Source organism: Protomyctophum bolini (genome assembly GCF_963924005.1).
Source record: "Protomyctophum bolini genome assembly, chromosome: 22".
NCBI lineage: Eukaryota > Metazoa > Chordata > Actinopteri > Myctophiformes > Myctophidae > Protomyctophum > Protomyctophum bolini.
The window spans coordinates 25,235,832-25,255,421 of record NC_137883.1 but is presented as its reverse complement, the minus strand read 5'-3'; the positions used below and the strand labels follow the sequence as shown (position 1 = coordinate 25,255,421).

Below are 19,590 nucleotides of genomic sequence, written 5' to 3'. Positions count from 1 at the left end.
GCGAGCACAGCCTCCCTCCATCCATCGGAGGGGTGTCTGCGTGCCAGCCATATTCCTCCAGGCCAGAGTGCAACTCAGACACGCTACGCAGACAGCAGAGTGAGTGTCACTCAGGGAGACTCATGGTTCTACTGGATGTGTGTCATTGAATCTCAGCGGTGGTGGGGAAAGTATTATTATAATTTTTTTATCAATACCCTATTGAAGAAATACTCTGTTACAAGTAAAAGGCCTGCATTCAACAGTATTGGCATCTAAATGTACTGTGCAAAAGGTCCCATTTCACACAGTGAAATAGCCAACAATATATTGGCTATTTTCAAATTATAAAATAGGTCTGAAGTGGTGTTGAAGAAAGTTAAAGAAAGTTTTAAAATAATTATAGTGTAGTAAAAGTACAATATTTTGCCTTACAGTATACCTTTATAACTTTGCTCTGTCCACTCACCTTTGCATTTCTGGCTGCTGGTCTGGTTGTGCGCGTCGCCATAGAAGCCGGGTTGGCATCGCCCACAGTGGTCTCCCTCCGTGTGCCCCAGACACTTCAGGCAGCGGCCGGTCAGGTGGTCGCACACGCCCACCGCGTTGGGGTCCACGTTGCCGTTACAGTCGCACCTCAAGCACGGTCGAGCCGACGGGCCGGACTGGCCCAGCGGGTCGCCATAGAAACCGTCCTCGCACATCTGACAGCGACTCCCTGAGGAGGGGGGGGGGGGGGAAGCCAAGGTCAGAGGTCAGACTTGTATCAACTGTTAAACGCTTACAGTCAAAGTAGCAGTACAAGACATTCAGCTTGAGATTTCTTGACATTATTTGAGTGTTCACTACTTCACCCATTTTCAAGCCAGTTAAGAAACCTTCCTACCAGTGACATCATGATGGGGATTCAAGCTAATGTAAACATCAACCTTTCTCTTCCTATAAAGTTAGCATGCTGTAGAAACTATTGTTCTTGCAACACAAGAAGTCAAGAACAAAGGCTTAAATCTCTTTTTGAAATGAATAAACCTGCCTACTAATGATGTAGGCTGGTTGCTCAACTGTCCACAGCCATCCTTGACTAGACAGAAATTATGCCATCTTGTAGGACAAAGTATATGACAGGTTGACAAAAGCCTGGTGACGCGAGGTCATGTTAAAACTGGGTGTCGGTTGAAATGGTCCTTTAAAAAGCTATATCTACTGTATATGTTCATACAATGTAGCGATGATGTCATTACTTCACAGAGAGCTCAGGTTCAGTGCAGTCTTTGATCTGCACGTGGCGAGGAGCAGAGTTGAGTAATGAATAATACACATTCCGGGGTTCGGCCAGGAAGTCCCCCCCCCCCCCCTCCGACAAGACCCTATGTATATCAAAATAAAAATATAACTTTCAGATCACCGACATCATGGTACAGACTATAACTCACCCCTGTGTCCAGGAGGACAGTTGGTACAGACCATGATGTTTAACCCATTTTGGGCGGGAACCCCTTTTGGTGTTAGCATTATGTTATGCTTTAGCTATTGAAAAATAGCAGATCTACAAGCTCATAGCGCGCCACCGAGTGGCGCGCTACGAGCTTGTAGGTCTGCTATTTTTCGAAGAACGACTGACATAGAAACGTAGATTTTTCAGACAACTGTCATTTTCGAACAGACATTTTTAGAATCTGATCTCAGGTCAGAATGGAAAACGGTCAGGATGTAGAAGACATTTTTAGAATCTGATCTCAGGTCAGAATGGGTTAACTAACTCACCCCTCTGTCCAGGAGGACAGTTGGTACAGACCACGTCCCCGGTCTCTGCGATCAGAGCACAGCTGCCGCCGTGCGGGCAAGGGCACGCCAGGCAGTCAGCGGGGGTGCCAATCAAAGCGTTGCCGTAGTAACCGTCCACGCAGCGGTCGCAGGTCGTCCCCGTGGTGAAGTGGGAACAGTCGCACACACCTGAATGAAGGAACGCATGCACGCACGCGAACACACACACACACACACACACACACACACACACACAGAAACATGCAGGCACACACACAGTTTTAACACACATACACGTACCAAAAAAACAATTAAATCAGAAATCAATCAATCACTCCTAAATGAATGAACACACATTTTGTTTACACCCACACACACACACACACACACACACACACACACCTTGAGAACATGTTATTCTCCTCCTCCTCACCACCAACCAGTAGAGGGCAGTATGTCTCTGGTGAAAATCATCCCAGCCAGCCATGAATGAACACACAACACGAACACCCTAACAGAGTGGTTCTCAAACATCTTCATGTCAAGGACCCCCAAATTGACAATTAGCCCGTGGACCCCCATTCGATAATATATGCCAGGGACCCCTCCATAAGAGACTGTTTTTATGGCTCTAGCAGTGATTTTATACCGTTTTCATTTCAAGAGCTCCCGGTTTGACCACTACGGGACGCCCCATTTAATGGCATTTCTATCTCTGGGACCCCAATGTATATTGTAAAATCAAAGTGTACAAATAGAACCTACCTAACGGGTCCATTTGTACACATTTGAGTTACAGACCCATATGGGTCCATTTGGTTCCTAATTATCATTTAGCTGGGGACCCCCTGGAACCCTCTCAAGGACCCCTACTTTGGGAACCACTGCCCTAACAAACGCAATGAGAAAACATGTTCCTGCTGCTCTCGCCTGAGAAAAGCAGAACTAAATTCACACTGACTGTAATTGCTTTGCGGGGAGAAAAAAAAGGAAGAAAAAAAGAAAAAAGAAAATAAGGGCCAGATCTGCACCAAAAAAAGACCTTTGAGAAGCAAGCTTTTTCCACCCCATGTGCAGAGAGATTATCATTTCTATGACTGTCCGTCTTAAAAAAACAAACGGGTAAGTTTCCACAGCCTGGGAAAACCCCCCCAAAAATAAAGCAAGTATTATCATTTGCTGAAGACGATTAGCTGAGAGAAAGGCAGAAGGCGGAGCCAGAGAGAGGCAGATGTAGAGGACGAGGAAATTATCTATTCACATGAGCAGTATGACCCCGTCGGGTCCAAGCCACAACGCAGGTAAAGTGTCGCTTCCCTGTGTGAAAAGCCCTATAAGTCAGTGTTCACTATTTATTACATTTTATATATTTATTTTGCTTTTTTTACCCCTATTCTCCCCAATTTAGTCATTATGCCAATTGTTTCCTCCCTACACACATGGTTGTGTTGTCACTGTGGTCGTATCCTACTGACTCACCTGCCAGTGAGGAGCCCCCACTGAGAGGACGTTGTGGAGTCTTCGTCCTACTCCTTCAGACCCAACACTCCCTGCTGACAGGTGCAGCACCAGTCAGTATGTAGGAAATTAGGAATAACTAGCTGTCCTTTGGAGACTATACGTTGAGTACAGGTGGTTGAATGGCTATAATTAAATAGCTGTATACACAGTAAATTGAATCGTGCGCCCTCCCTCCCTCCCTCCCCTCCTCCACCCTATACTCACGTCTTACCGCCCAAAGTACCTATTACTGTTTTTGAATAACAGAATGTGAAGCGGAGCCTATTTGCACTTGGTTCTGCTCAGGCTTCCCTCGAGGATGGGTTGAATTGCTGCAACGTTTTTTTTTCTCGACGGTAGACGACTGAATTCCCCTCACACACACAACTCTGTTATTGTTCCATGCATAATTGCAGCAGTGCATCATTGCTTATGGATACTAATGGCCACGCCGGTATCATCAAACGGTACATAATAGTCTCACACACATTCCCCCCCCCCCCCCAAAAAAGAAACCCATTCAACGCAAGTGCTGGACCCCCCCCCCCCACACACACACACAAAGATAATATAACAAAAAAGGAAGCCACACTAGCAGCTCCCTTAACTGCAATTTCTCTGCACATCCAACAGTAGCGACATTTCCAGCTGATGTTCTTAAACTAAATTACACCCATTAAAAGGGAAAGCATTTTTTGCTACAGTATATATTTTTACCACCATAACATTATATTTTAGGCTATACCTTTACCGTGGCTATTCGAAAATAGCAGACAATACAAGCACATCATAGCGCATCACTTTGCAGCTCATAAGCTTGTAGATCTGCTATGTTTTTTTTTATCATGACAAAAAAGCTAATATTTTATAAGTCACATTTCTAACTGAAATCATTGGTACTTATTGTGAGGTCCATGGTACGCAATATTTTGAGATGGGGTCAAATACATGTGCGTATACTTTTGGGGGTCCTTGGCATAACACATTACTTTTGGGGGTCCTTGGCATAACTGATATCACCACTGATATAGCAACATACGTTTAGTTTGTTTCAGAAAACTTTTAGGATTTAGAAGACATTTTCAGAATGGGCTTCAGGTCTTAATGGGTTAATACATGGATCCTCAGGGTTCATCAGGTTTGACGGAGACAGTTTAAACACTAGTGTGTTGCTATGGAGACGTGACCAAAACGACCGTCAACTCTTCTTAACACCTCGAGTAAACTATTTTACAACAGTACAGTAGTTAAGTTAAATGTACTTTAAATGTACATTTTAGTCGCAGGAATCATCAGAAGGCAATTCTGATGATTCCTGTTACTGAAATGAGAACTAATTAAGGCTGACCGGGCATTTGCAGTATAGTTGCTCCCACACTGTGGAATGCCCTGCCCTTTTCCATACAAAAATGGAGTCTGTTGACAGTTTTAAGAATTTGTTGAAAAGGTATTTATTTTGTGTGCATTTTGGCCTATGAAATGTCTACCTGACCGATTTGTACAGGTCATTGTTTTGCCTTTCTTCTTGTTGTGTAATTGCTCTTGTGTTTTAATGTGATTGTTTTACCGTGCTGTCCACTGTACAGCCTCATGTAAGCCTAATGTAAATCGCTCTGGATTAAGAGCGTCTGCCAAATGCCTAAATTGTTAATTGTACAGCACTTTGTAACATTGTTTTAAATGGTGCTTTATAAATGAACTGCGGCAGCCCCAGTGAAAACAACAGCAAGTGCATATTTCTACTAGGGCTAATGTGTGACTCAAGTTGATTGCTAATTCAAATTCAACATTTCTGTTAAGACTTTCTGCTCTGTGAGGTAACAAAGTACCACACGATGCCTCTGGATAATGTTGTGACAAGACACTTTTGTATTTCTTCAAGGTCTGCAGGACAAGAGAACATCAAATTATTTCACTATGCTCAAATGACACTGAAATTTCAGCGATGATCTCTTGCGGAACCTTTAATACTGTATTGCATGCATTGCAGTGGTGGGGGAAAAGTGCAGTCCGGTAATCAAAATGTACTTGGGTAAAAGTACAGATGTATTGGCATCAAAATTATACTTAAAGTACCAAACGTAAAAGTACTCATTGTGCAGAATGTTCCATTTCACAAGGTATCATTCATATGTATTGAAATGTATTAAAATCTTTTAAAATAGCAGACGTTATTCTGTATTTACTATTTACCTCTTACTGCTACTACTGACAATGACAATAACAAATATATTTATGCCTTAGACTCTGAGCAATACTATGTATCTACTGTAAACAACATCAAGGATAGGATCAAAAGGGTAGAAGAATAATAAATGAATAGTGCGTGACTGCACACTCAGCATCAATGGGTTGGATTGGGGGTCAAATCAACTAATGATTCCCGAGCGCACACATCTTTATCGATATGAAACCGTCTTTCTGAAAATCAACTTTTAACACTGACCCGTCACTCCCAGCACAAGGAAACGTGCGTACACATCCCATAGGGTCCCATTAAAAGTAGAATCTCTTTGTTATCTCTGAAACTACGAGCACTGTCCGTGGTGATCACCCTCCATCCGAGGTTCGGATGCGATTTGTGATTTTTCATCGCATCGCTCCCGACATATTAACGTTTCTGGCGGAAAAAACCCCCATCGTGCGGCTATTTTCGCCGAAAATAGCCAATCACAAGCTCACAAAAGCACGACATGTCCTGAGCTCTGCGGCTATTATTTCCACCGACGTCGTACAACGAAGTACAAATCCGATCTTAACAAGTTTCAGGCATAACAAATCACTTGAAGACTATATAGTTTACAGAACACTCATTAAAATGTCTCATAATTTTCTCATAGCCTGCGGTGTTATCCAGGGAGACACTCTCTAAGCTGTTCATTATTTAACCAATTAGTTCACACGCAAAGAGTGTCTGAATAAAAAAAACGAATCTTGCCTCTAGTTACGGGGTCACAAAAACTACAGTCTTCTCCCTCTAGATAAAGCGCTGTTAAACTTCAGACATGCAAAGTCGAGCGAGTGCACGAGATGGAATAACGAACGGCTTGGATATGAAAATTATCGCATAACTATTAGGGGGGGGTAAATAATTACGCTGTGGTCTAATGAAGTGTGTAGCACCGGATAAAACATCGTTATCGGTTCCTTTAGTGAGTCGAGGTGACTAATACACGACTTCCAAGCATGTAATACCAGTCGTCTGAGCAGCGATCATTACTTAGTAGTAATGATTGTTCCCTAGCATAATGCACAGAGTCTTTCTTAAATTTCACCAGGCATTACAATGACACTGATGGTGCGTGCTGTCATTCCCCAATGAGCCATAGGAAATGTAATGGTATAGCACTGAATGTGCTGACTTTACTGGCTGTGAAGATGACTGCACACGATATGGGAGGCGAGTGCCACTGAGGGGGGGCCTCTATAGACAGCGTTACCACGCACATTCCATCGCCTCAGAAAAGCTAACTGCACGCTTCGGAAACAAAACAAAAAAACGGCTTGATGTATATGGCGGCACACGCCATTCATCGTCCTCATCATCACGTTGTAATAACTCTGAGACAACTTGATTGAACAACCGACGACGAGTGTTCGTACACTAGCTGCCACGGTCACCTGCTGCTGTAGGATTTCACCAACTTGCTCACAAGTAGACAATATATTGTTGCTGTCGGGCAGAACCCTCGTACTGTATCTCAGTGATCTAACATTTGGGGTTTTTTTCACCCCATTCGATCAGACTATACAGCCCACTGCAAAAGTAGCAGATCCACAAGCTCGAAATGTGGCGCGAAGTGACACGGTTTAAGCTTGCCGATCTGCTACTTTTGCATAACCCGATAACCGTTTGACATAATGAGGTTTCCACCCGACAAAGACAATAATTATACATTACGTATGTAATGTAAATACACCAGACTTAGCAAAGGTGCCAATTGTCATCCGTATAGTCCCCAACATAAACGAATATAAAAACTATTACACAGGCAAAACAACGCAATGCATTACAAGGAAACAGTGACTTTGTTTATATTTGGATATAATTGTCTTTTTCTTTCTTTTTTCACTATTCTTATAAGACTGTAACTGTAAATCATTTAGCTTGTGCGGAAAACACACTTTCGTGTTTTATTTGCCTCAGGCCTGATTTCTAGTTTGTCACACGACGGCAAAAAAACGATCGGCCACGACGCGTCGTGAGCTTGTATAGGTCTGCTATTTTCGCCAGGTCTCGCCGACAAACAACGGACCAAAAAATCTTCCTCCCCTTCTCTGGCCTGCAGTGCAGATATCTCCCTCTGCTCTTCCGCTCCGACACTGAGGCAGGCACGCACGCACGTGTTGTCTGACTGCACAGCCGTGCTCTCATATGGGAAACATGTAACCTGGACACTTCATCTTATACATGTTGTACTGTAGCTCCGCATGTACAGTACTCTCTGCACTCCCTCCTATCTCTCACACCACCTTTACTCCCCCCCCCCCCCCCCCCCCACTCTGCTCCTCACTGTACTGTATAGCTCTACCCAGATAGAAGCAGTCTATAAGGCTGTCTTAGTGGTCCCCTTGTAAACTTCTATTCCGTTGTATTGTACTTGGTGAACTTTAAACGTATGTTATTTAAGGATCTTTTGTTCTTTTCCCATTAAGCAAAGGATATATTCCAAATAAGCCTGCCATGGCTCCTTCCTTTTCTTTGCACAATTTGTCTTGTTTCTATTTTGTAATACAATGTGCTAATTAACGAAACAAAAAAAACTATTTACACCTGACAAAAGCTAAGAGCCTCCCCACAAGTGCTTCGATGCATTGTTTTTCCATGTCAAACCCTTAAGCCCCCTTTCTTCCAGCCAGAATCGGCGGATCTACAAGCTTGTACAATGCCTATTTTTGCTATTTTCTTTAAACATAAAAAATATATATGCCTCGATTACGAGCACAAGCAGACCGTGGATGAATAAGCAAGTATTGCTAACGTGATTGGAATGTTGGACCGCCTTGACTCAGACAATAGGTCTCACGACCATATGTTTGATCTACAACTCAATGTTTATTTTGAAGCCGATCGGGCGAATAGTCCTCGAGATAATGTGAAGGACAGACAAACACAGATTCAGTGGATTTATTGTAGAGATGCTGTTCTTGCTGCTGTGGCCTCACTTTGTGTCTGCCGTTGTTTTGCTCTCTTTATGTCTTTATATTGTCTTGTCCTCCACACTGTGCTCACCTCCGACAAATTACTACAAATGGATAAATATTACAGACTGCTATAAATATACGCTAGATGACTTTTAGAGGTGGAAAAATACAGAAAAATAAATGGGAGTTTTTTTTCTTTAGTGCTTTGTTTTCGTGAGACGATCGGGGGTGGTGGGGGGGGGTGGTACTTGCGTTCCCATGTGCACAGTAAATAAATAACTATCAAACGCCAAATGTGTTTCCAAAGATCACACCCCATCAATTTCCATGTTCTTATGTTTCATGTTCTTGGGAGATCTGTGTAGCAATGAATGGATGTAGTGTGTGGGTTCTTAGATTAACAACGTAAAAGAACTAGGCAGACACATGTGCAACATATGTTGTGTGTTGTATATCAAACTAGAAATATAGGAGTTATTTCATAATGACGCACGCACGCACGCACAATGTTTTTTATTGAAAAAAATAGGACCTAATTCAAGCCAGCATTTTTTTTAAATTGAGCTCTTATTTTGAAAAGCCGCCATTTACTGTCAGTTCGCAGTAGACCTAAATTTGGAAACTACACGGAGCTGGGCCAGAGTTGTTGACAATCTGAATCCAGACCGGAGCTCTGGGTACCTCCAAAGCGTCGGCTCTGTGCTGTCAAAGAAATGCTGTTTTGACCAAAATGCCATCTGGGACGACAAGGAATAGGAGATACAGGCGATTGAAAGAAATGGATAGAATGGATTATTATGGCGACGACGATCTAAGATGAACAATCCAGTGCTGTGCTAACAACACAGCTAGCTAACCGGCTAACGTGAGTAGCATTATGGGTCGCTTGATCGAATGCACTGTAAAAACGCAATTGCCGAAGGGCTTCGGCAAAGGCGGCAAGTGTTGGTATCAAAATTAGGCTTCAATTGCCGAAGGGCTTCGGCAATGGCGCGGAAACGGTTAAGAGTATCAACTCAATTACAAATAAAACTTGTTGTATATGTATTGCTTCTAACTTTATATATAATGATTGCATTTTCTTTGTTTCAGGGTGTTTGTACAGTTCGCTGCCTCTCGTTCCATGTCTGGTGGAACTGCAATGGAAACAAGCTTCGGCTTTTTTGTGAATAAATATTCTAAATGCATGGTGACATTGTTGCGATTCTTAAAAAAATAAATAATAATAATAATTCCAATAAAGCATTATATTCTAAACATTCTTTATTTTCTTCCAAATGGTTAGAATCCCCCAGCCTATACTGGAACACCACAAAAAGCTTTAGGACAGAGAATACGTCTTTCTATTTACTAATGCATACAAGAATACATCTACTAATGCATACTGTACAAGCAGTCAGAGTGGGTGGGAACAGAGAGAGAGAGAGAGAGAGAGAGAGAGATGCTGGGGTGTTGCAGTAGAAGCGTTCTCTTGCAAAGCTCCATCTGCTCTAGGCCTGTTTGATGTTAATGCTGCTGCACTCTTAATTTAACACAGCTGTGCTGCCAGAGCACCCGCTGCACATGTGTGAGCATACTACTTACACACTGCAGTCTTAATGCTGCGTTTACACTGGCAGCTACAAAGATACAGGCTACCATTAACTCGCAATGAAAGCCAGCAACATGAAGATGCAAAGATACAGTACATCTGGCGTTTGTAGCTGCTATAAAAGCTGCAAAAATAATATTCATAATCAAACAAAAAACGTTGGTCTCGTTTCAACTTCAGCTACAAAGATACAAAGCTACAGAATATGCTGCATAGCTTTGTTGTATCTGTTAGAATGCACCATGAGAGTCTTGAGAGTGTACAAACGTACAAATGGAAGCAAATGGACCATCAAAGGTCCATTTAGTTCCATTTGTACACAGTTAAAGTTAAAGTCCCCATAACTACTCAAAAAGAACCCCTATGGGTCCGCAGATCACGCAGACCAAGTTGCAGACCCTGTATGGGTTCATTATTGGACCAAATGTTTCAGCTGGGGTCCGGGACCACCAGCTCCCCCCCCCCCCCCCCTCAAGGACACCATGTTATACTGCTTCTGTTCTGTAAGTGATGTTGCTCTACTATAAAGGAAAATACTGCACAGGAACATCATGTAAAACAGGGGGCAAAGAATTAAAATCTATGTTTTTCAAAAATGTTTTAACACAAATCTTCTCTTCTGGGGGGTCCCTGGCGGCACAAAACGTTGTTTCCGATAGGGGGTCTGCGGCCAAACAACAATGAGTGTGTCCTTATTTTGTAAAAAAAACAAAAAACTACAGATTCAGAAGGCATTTGTAGAATCGGCCTGAGGTCTTAATGGGTTTAACCCATTTTGGGTGGGAACCCCTTTTGGTGTTAGCATTATGTTACGCTTTAGCTATTGAAAAATAGCAGATCTACAAGCTCATAGCGTGCCACCGAGTGGCGCGCTACGAGCTTGTAGGTCTGCTATTTTTGAAAAATCGAAAAGAACCAACTGACATAGAAACATAGCTTTTTCAGAAAACTGTCAGGATGTAGAGGACATTTTTAGAATCTGATCTCAGGTCAAAATGGGTAACAGAGTGTGCTGAGGAAAGAGGGCGCAGATGTGTTGTAGGAGGGGGGGGTCCCTTCTCTGACCCCTCACCCTGCCCCCCCTCCCAAACCCTCCACAGAACAAACAGCGTGTGATCCAGCTGACTCAGGCAAAGATGTTTTCACATATGCGACTATAACACTCTGCCACTTGTGATCTCCATCTGAGCGAGTGAAAGGTTGACAGCTTAATTGTTTTGGTCCCAAATTTATATCTTGGCGACTTGGCCGTGGCAGCAGTTGTGCGGCGGTAGTTTAGCCCTAAACAGGAACACGCGCCACATCAAAGGGCTCTTTAGTTGATCTTTAATAACCCTTTTTATCATCCCGTCAGTGTTGCTGGCATACTTGTTTTTCTAACCTCCGTCGAATAATCTGCTTACATCAATCCCAGCGAACCTGCGAAATGTCACTTAGTGGATATTATTATGCCGTGCTAAATAAATATGGATTTGTGTACGCGTTAAATGCAGCTGAGTGGGGCCCTGATCTTCTAGAGAGAAGGCTATAAACTCTAACTATAAAAAGAGCAGATGTCTCCAATTTTGTGCCTAATTTGCTAATACGTGACAGGCAGACAAGATATGCAATTTTGGCACTACAGTATGCTATGCAGCGGTTCTATTATGCCTGCAACACAGTGGAAGAAAGTGATGAGCGATGAATGATACAGTATGTCTGTGTGTGCTACATGTCTATCAGCATGTCTAATGTGGAAGTAGATAAAAAAGCAGTCGAGCGCGCTGCTTAGAGCTCTATATTTCAGGTCTTTCAGGGCTTTCATATACTGCCCTACAAAGCCAAAGTGCAGTTAACTACCGACATGCAAAGAATTAAACGGATAAGCTATAGGCTTTAAAGCAGCAAGAGCGAGGTGAAAACAGCGGCTGACAGAAGCCCAACACACACACCGTCTGCGAACACTGCGCGTCAAAACATCCGCCTCCGTTATTTTCAATGAACCTATCCCACACCGGCGGCGTCCGACGCGCTTTCACGCTTTGCCTGACGCTCCGATACGCCACTGTTCTATTTTCTAGGCGTTGCCGCGCGGCAACGCCGGTGCCAAGTCGCTGCGCACCCGCTGTGTGTTGGGCTATAGTCGGCTCTCCTTTTAAGTGTTTCAACTGGCCAGCCATAATGTTTATCGGTATATAAGTCGTGTTGCACTAATTATACATCAATTCATGAGGTCATTGTTTATCATTCAAAATCATGAAGGCTGACTTATTCACCTTTTTTTTAACTCATGAAAGAGGTCAAATAGCCCATTTATGATTACTGATCACATCAGCCCAACAAGATCACAAAGTGTCACATTGTGACGTGCTGTGGCTCAAATTCAGACAGTATTGGGGGGTACTGTAAGTCCCTGTGACACTGACATGCTATAATTTATCGTCATATCCAAGGGGTGTACTTGTACATCAAGCCACCTCACGCTACAGAGATAAATTAGGCTCCTGTTCTATGGGCCACATGAGTAGAGGCCTATAGGGTTTAAGTGGTTAATTGGAGCTATTAGGGAGCAGGACCACCCCTCATGCTCCTTCCGTTTCCCTGGTTCTTGCATTCCGTCCGCTTCTTTGCTTCTCCTCCAATTCGTAGGCTAATCTAAATACCAAGTGTGCTTTTCTGAAGTGTAGCTTCTCTAAAGGGGAATTGTAATAAGACACTCCGATTGCTTTAATTATAATTGATGTACTGTAACTTCCTAAACAAATAATCCGTTGCCACGGGCATGGTGGCGCAGTCAGTACGTAGCGCTGCCGCCTCACACAGAAGGTCCCGGGCCCAATTTAGGCCGGGTACTATACTGGGGTCATCAGCGCCCGTACCCTGTAGGTGGGGTCGGCGAAAGGGCCTTTCTGTGTGGCGTTTGCATGTTCTAGGGTAGGTAGGTACCCTCACAAAAAAACAAGCAGTAATCCTAGTCTCTAAATGGAATCAAATGGACTTGTAAGAGTCCACTTGCACACTCTCAGAGTCACAGACCGGTATAAGGCCCCATTTAGAACCCTCTCAAGGAACCCTCAGGGACCGCACTGTGAGGGCCACTCCATTCAGCAAACAGACGAGCAACAGTAATCAAGTCTCTCACACATTTAACTACTATAAGAATAAAAATAAATGGTGCATTTATATAGCGCCTTTATCGAAAGCGTTTAAACACGGAACGAAGCAGAACAGAGGAAATTCAGTTCTGCATGTGCAATGAGGAATGTGTCCTCTCATGGACTGACGATTAACAGTGCCACCTGGTGGACACCAGTTTTGGCCCTCCGAAGCCCATTATAAATAAAATAAATTAAATGTAATTATATTGTGCATGTAATGTGCATATCATCACCTGCACACCAGATTAGAGGAATTTTCGAAAATATGAAAAAAATGAAAAAGAGAAACGGCGTCCAAAGGCGCCATTGGCACTCTTGGCCACCAGGGGGAGGCGTCATGTGGCATGGAATGAGTTCGGCAGTAATGAATTAAAAGAAGTTACAGCGCCGCAAAAAAAGACACCATGTTTTTTTCATACCCTTAATCTACCGTTTCGCTTTTTGTGTAACTGAAATAGATTTGTCCCTAAACTATATCCTATGTACGTTTCTACCTTTTCTTTGTCATTTCAAAACTATAAAGCGCGCGCCACGCGGCCTTGAAAGAAAGCAGTGAACTAGGTCTCTCCCTCCCTCCTGTTCCTGTGTGTACCTTCCATCCCTGCCCTGGAGAGAGGGACAGACCATCCATCATGCCCCACCCGCTGTCTCTCTCTCTCTACAGCCATACCCAGGATAACCCTCCTGTATGGGAGTTTGTTAACACACTATTAGTGCATCTGCAGTGGTCGGGCGTGGCCTCTGCCTACTCGTACGTAGGGCAGCGGTCTTCAAACAGTTACATTTCAAGGACCTCCACTTTGATATGTGATGATAATTATCCATGCATGGGACCTCGATGTACACCGACAAAACGGGTAAAACGGCGGCGGCGTGCTGTCAGAGCGCTGCGGAGTCTGCATCAGCCGACTGAGCGCCGTTCATTTCCCGATGGGGACAGAAACGTAACTCATATCCTCCCTAGTCAACATTAGTCGTATTTTAGTCTGAAATGATCCGATTGTCTTTAGAGAATTCATTACATTCTTTCTCTTAAGTATATGTTCGTAGCCCCCAGCTATGGGATGTCAGGTACGAACATATTCGTACCCCCCCCCCCCCTTTACACCATATATGAAGCGGCTATGCTGATAATCAGCTTTTAACATTGGTTCGGTTGCTAAGCAACGCCTCCGTCACCCCCAGCTATGGGATCTTTGCACACGGCACCATAGACTGTTCAAAGTAGGATTTTCAACGCCATATAACTCTGGAAATACGAGCGCTGTCCATGGTAATCGCCATCCATCCAAAGTTCGGATGTCATTTGTGATTTTGTCTGGCATTGCTCCCGACATGTAAACGTTTCTGGCGAAAGGTAAACAGCGTGAGCTAATGCTAATGATGTCTGTGTGCTGGTCAACAGGCTGTGAACATGATGGAAAATCACTGGATCGGCTGGCAAAGGTTCTTATTATTATTATTCCAACCATTAGGTTAGTAGTGTGAGGTTAGGATTCGGGATAGGATTAGTTATAATGGGATCAGTCGGGCAAATGGAATGTCGTAATAATGCGATGTCGGAACAATGACACGGCACCTGGCTTTTATCCACTTATATTTGCTTTACAGAATATCCAATAACATTGTAAAGCTTATGAAGCTTAGACGCTATAAATAAACCTTTGTTAGTTAGCTGACTGTAAACATCTGGAGGCTGTGTACTGCAGTTACAGTACAACATTAATGACAACTTTGTTCCCCGTTTGCTTGTTTCTTACACTTTGACATTTTGTGCGACGCGTGTCGTGTGAATAATTCTCGGAAGTTCTGCATGGCTAAATGTCAACACTGTCAACTACTGCGGTACAATAAGGAGAGTAAAACATTTATTTTTTTGTCCTTGGTGTGTGAGAACGAGAACCAACTACCAGAGACTCATGCAGTGAAATACACATTTGATGTCAGCCTAATAAAGGCCACATCACCCAGAGTACCTGTCACTTCGCATCAATTTAGAGTACAAGTGAGGACATGGCCACAGTGTTGCCATGTCTGCTTATTATAAGAGACTTTTTCTGTAAAGTAGCTTGTAAATATAAATATATTTTCTAATGCAATAGCCGTATACTGCACAGTATAGGTTTAGAGTTGCTCATGGTCTAGGTCGCTTCTTTTGGGCTTGTTTTCATGAACCAGGTAGCTCTCTCTCTCTCTCTCGCAAAATCTGGCGAAACTTGCAAAGAGAAGATACGGAGAGTCTCTGCCCCCTCCGGCTGCCTCGGAAGGAGCATGCTTGCAGGACTATGCTTTTCCCAAAATGCCCGCTTAAATGCCATCTTCAGCTCTGTAAGGTCATTAGCTAGAGAAATCTATGGGAGAGAAGTCGAGGCCGACTGATAAGGAGTCAAGCCAGGCTTACCCAGTGCTCTAATCTCTCTGGTGGGGCCATATTTGTCGCAGCCAGGCTAAAACCCTGAGACACCCCCGCTTGGATCCGTATGAGGGGATATGAAGATGGCGTCAGAGAAAAGGGGAGTGAAAGAAGGAGAAGAAAGAAGGACAGGAATGCAGTGAGTCGGAATTGCTCAGTTTGCATGCCAGTCGTGTCCAGAACGGCGAAAATAGCCAATCTGCAATATTATTTATATAAGTATAAATGAGGCCGTTAGCTCATTTAAACCGGGAAAGCAGTCGTTTCATTTTAGATTTTTGCGTCGGGTTTAAAAAAAATGCAGATGTACAAGCTCACAGCCTGTCACTTCGTGCCGCACTGCAAGCTTGAAATTCTGCGTTTACGTTTTTTGAGTGTGAGAACTACTGATTTAGAAGGTATTCGTAGAATCGGCGCCAGGTCTTAATGCGTTAGTGTGACCATCGTTATTTCTGATCCGCACAAACAACACAACTCTAAGCATACAAATAAAACAGTATCTTATAGTACTACATTCTCTCACTCTCTTATTCTCTCTCTATCTCTCTCGTTCAGACGAACCTTGCTCAGCATGTCTCGCTGGACAGATTGCCAGAGAGGTCTATGATTTGAGAGGCCTTGAAACTGTCTCTTTTTGATCGAATTAGCTTTAGAAGCGGAAAAACTGAAGCGCAAGCATTTCAGCCGCTGCCAAAATTAACAACACACCACATTACCAGACAGTGCAACCAAGAATGCATCTCTCAGTTGTCTAAAATCTTCTGTGAACACACAAAATATTCTACCACACTGCTTGACCTCCAGAAAACACAGGGATAGGACAAGCATTGCATCCAACGATGCTCCAACGGAGAAAAAACAAGTAACCTTTTCATCCCGCACACAAACAAGACATTTGAGGCTAGCTCACTTTGACATTTAAAACAGTTACTTTTCAGTTTCACTTCAAATGTAAAAAACATAAACTGTGTTCCAATGGATGGATCCAATGCAGTTATTACTTAGTCACAAGCTCTTGACAATACATTCAATCAACATGTATAAACCCCACAGAGACACGCTTTCAGGTATCAAAATGTTTAAAAAAATAGCGATAGCTCCTCCGTGTCATCAGTGCCCACCCTGGGTGGGGTTGATAAAGGGCCTTAATGTGTGGAGTTTGCATGTTCTCCCCATGTCACCGCTATACTGTAAGTACTCTCACAAAAAACATGCAGTAATCTTGGGTCTCTAAACTGCCTCCCCCTGGTCAGCAGCAATATATTTATTATGGTGTGGTGATGTATTGGATCTGCTTTTTAGGTACTCAGATCAAGCGCATCAGTCCCGGCCATAGGGACTCTGAATCCCCCCTACCTAAACGGTATAGATCCAAAACGACAGGTGGTAGCTGGAGTGTAGGAGGGTGAGCAGCAGGTTTGTATACAGCAGCACGCTGATACAGCAGCAGCAAGCAAGGAAAAAAGCAGGAGGAAGAATGCAAACCTCTGGTTAAAGTAGCCTACAGTAGGTATGAAGATGGAGTGAGTGTGTGATTGGCTGAGTGAATCATGTGAATGAAATCTGATGCTGAGGCCCAATTAACGGCCGGCAGCAACTGCACTGAGGTTCCCTGACTAAAATAAGTCGATAAGTCGTACAAGCTTTAAGATGGAGTGCCGTGATTTTTTCCCCCCCTAGAACATGATGAGCAGGTATTATTATTATTATTATTATAAAAGGAGGAAGAATCTTTTACAAAAAAGTGTACAATATTTGTTAAAATGTTGTTTTTATGTAGACACGCCTACCAGTGCATTAAAGGGACACTTCACCCTTAGAACACTTTCCTGGGGGTGTGTAATATGTGGTTTTAGATATCTTAGATTTTTGCAGTGAGCCCAGTGTCTCTGATGTCATGAACACTGGGCTCACTTCCTTCCTGGACTACATGTTGTCTCAGTAAGACAGCCCTCCCCCTATCCACAAGGAGGAGCAGTGCACCAAAGCATTATGGGAATTGTAGTCCAGGAAGGAAGTGAGCCCAGTGTCCATGACATCAGTGACACTGGGCTCAATGCTAAAATTGTATTAACATACTCTGTAACATACATTACATATTGGACAAATTAACATTTTATTAACACCCGCTGGCCTATAGTGGTCCAGGTGCATGCCACATACGTATAGGCTCTGGCCTGACAGCGCACCGTGATTTTCAAGTCCCGTTCATGGCGACCTTTGCTGCATGTCTCTCCCCTTTTATCTCCCTCTTTCCTGTCCGTCTTCACTGTAACTATATCAATAAAGGCACAAAGGCCAAAAACATAATAATAATAATAATAATTTATATATAGTGCTGCTTTAAATTACCTATAAAAACCCATACACAATTAGAAATACGGAGATACAAGGTTTCTGCCCGCCAGCACTGACGATATGCAATTAGTTTAGGTATTAACCCATTTAGACCTGATGACGATTCTACAACTGTCTTCTAAATCCTGACAGTTTTCTGAAAAAAAAAACATGTTTCTTTGTCAGTGGTTCTCAAACATTTTCATGTCAAGGACCCCCAAAGAATATATGTAAAATGCCGCCGACCCCCATCTGAAAATATGTTGTTACAAGGACCTTCCAGAAGCAAAAAGTTAAAAACTTTGGCTCCACATGTGCCCCACATTTTCACGATTTTTCAGAAATAGCAGGCCTACAAGCTCGTAGCTTGTAGATCTGCTATTTTTCAGTAGCTAAAGTATAACATAATGCTTGAAACAAAACCAAAAGGGGTTCCCGCCCAAAACGTATTAATGCAAGGTGACTGAGGGATAATTGTTTAGACGGAGATGATGTGGTGTGTCCTCCTTCAGGGAAGGGTCGTATAATGTAAGAGCAGAACGGGCGCATCATGTACATGTCATTGATTCAGGTGATTAATGAGAGCTCCTCTACAAGTTGGGTCTCCATTTATTTATCTATACATTAGAACAGGCTGCATGCTCTCCTCTCTCCCTTGAGTTTATAAATTATGGCCTTCGACCAATTTTATGGTTGGCATGTATCCAATTAACACACAGAGGCGCGTGAGCGCACACACACGCAAGTGAAGGAGTGTGTGCATCAGTGTGCGCGTAAGTGTGTGCATGTGTGCAAACACACAATGACACTGGCAAATTACACAAACATGAATACACACTTGGGCACACACACACACACACATGCATGCATACACATGCATGCGCGCTGTCTGTGCGAGCGGCACGCAGACAGACATACACACGCGAAAATGCACAAATGCACGCACGCCTGCACACACACACACACACACACACACACACACACACAGACGGATAAGGACTACGGCTCATGTGCATCTGAAGGACATATGCTTGACTTCATTAGCCCAGTGGGCGACGCGCTGCATGCGGAAATCGCAAATGACTCCTTCCTACCACCAATATTAACATTTGCAATCTGTTGTGTTGTGCTAGAGCAAATAGAAACGACACGACTCAGAGAGCCTTAATAAATCATGATTATGAAGCACCATCGGCCGCATGGCTGCAGCTTCTATAACCACAACCACCAGTGGATATAGCAGCGCCGCATATGGCGCACGAAAACCTCGCATGTCCAAATTAAACCATAACTTTTATAGGAGCAACTGAGGACAGCCTGTACGTGTTCCAATCAGGGGCCATCATGTCCGTACCGTACGCACACAGACAAATGTGGACTTTGTCTTGTCCGTGGCACATTCTTGATTTTCCTTCTTTTTTTTTTACACACCATTATAATGGTCATATTTTGATCATAAGACCCAATTACTGAATGTCAAGTCTCCAGTTCTTCTTCTGAATATGTATCATGGCACTGATTTACTACGACACTATGGCATAATGGAGTCCAACTAGTAGTGGATCTCAAATGTTTTATAATGCAAAGACCACCTTAACTTTGCGGGTCCATTTGGTTCCATTTGAACACTCTTGTTATGGTCACTCAGGGCTAGCTCTTTATAGTTTCTGGTAATATTACTTGTAATATATTACTGAGAGGAGGTGATCGATTAGTGTTTTAGA

At 43.3% G+C, this 19,590-nt stretch overlaps 1 protein-coding gene across 3 annotated transcripts in view; it reads right to left on the bottom strand.

The window, feature by feature from the left end:
* The window catches only part of lamc3 (laminin, gamma 3), a 150,597-nt gene that overhangs the window by 31,218 nt on the left and 99,789 nt on the right, over positions 1–19,590 (bottom strand). For all 3 annotated transcript variants that reach the window (XM_080755309.1, XM_080755310.1, XM_080755311.1), the window contains exons 13-14: positions 1,744–1,932; positions 449–697 (exon numbers count right to left, since the gene is read on the bottom strand). In XM_080755309.1, coding sequence (XP_080611435.1) covers positions 449–697; positions 1,744–1,932 — 438 coding nt within the window. The remainder of the gene's footprint in view (positions 1–448; positions 698–1,743; positions 1,933–19,590) is intronic.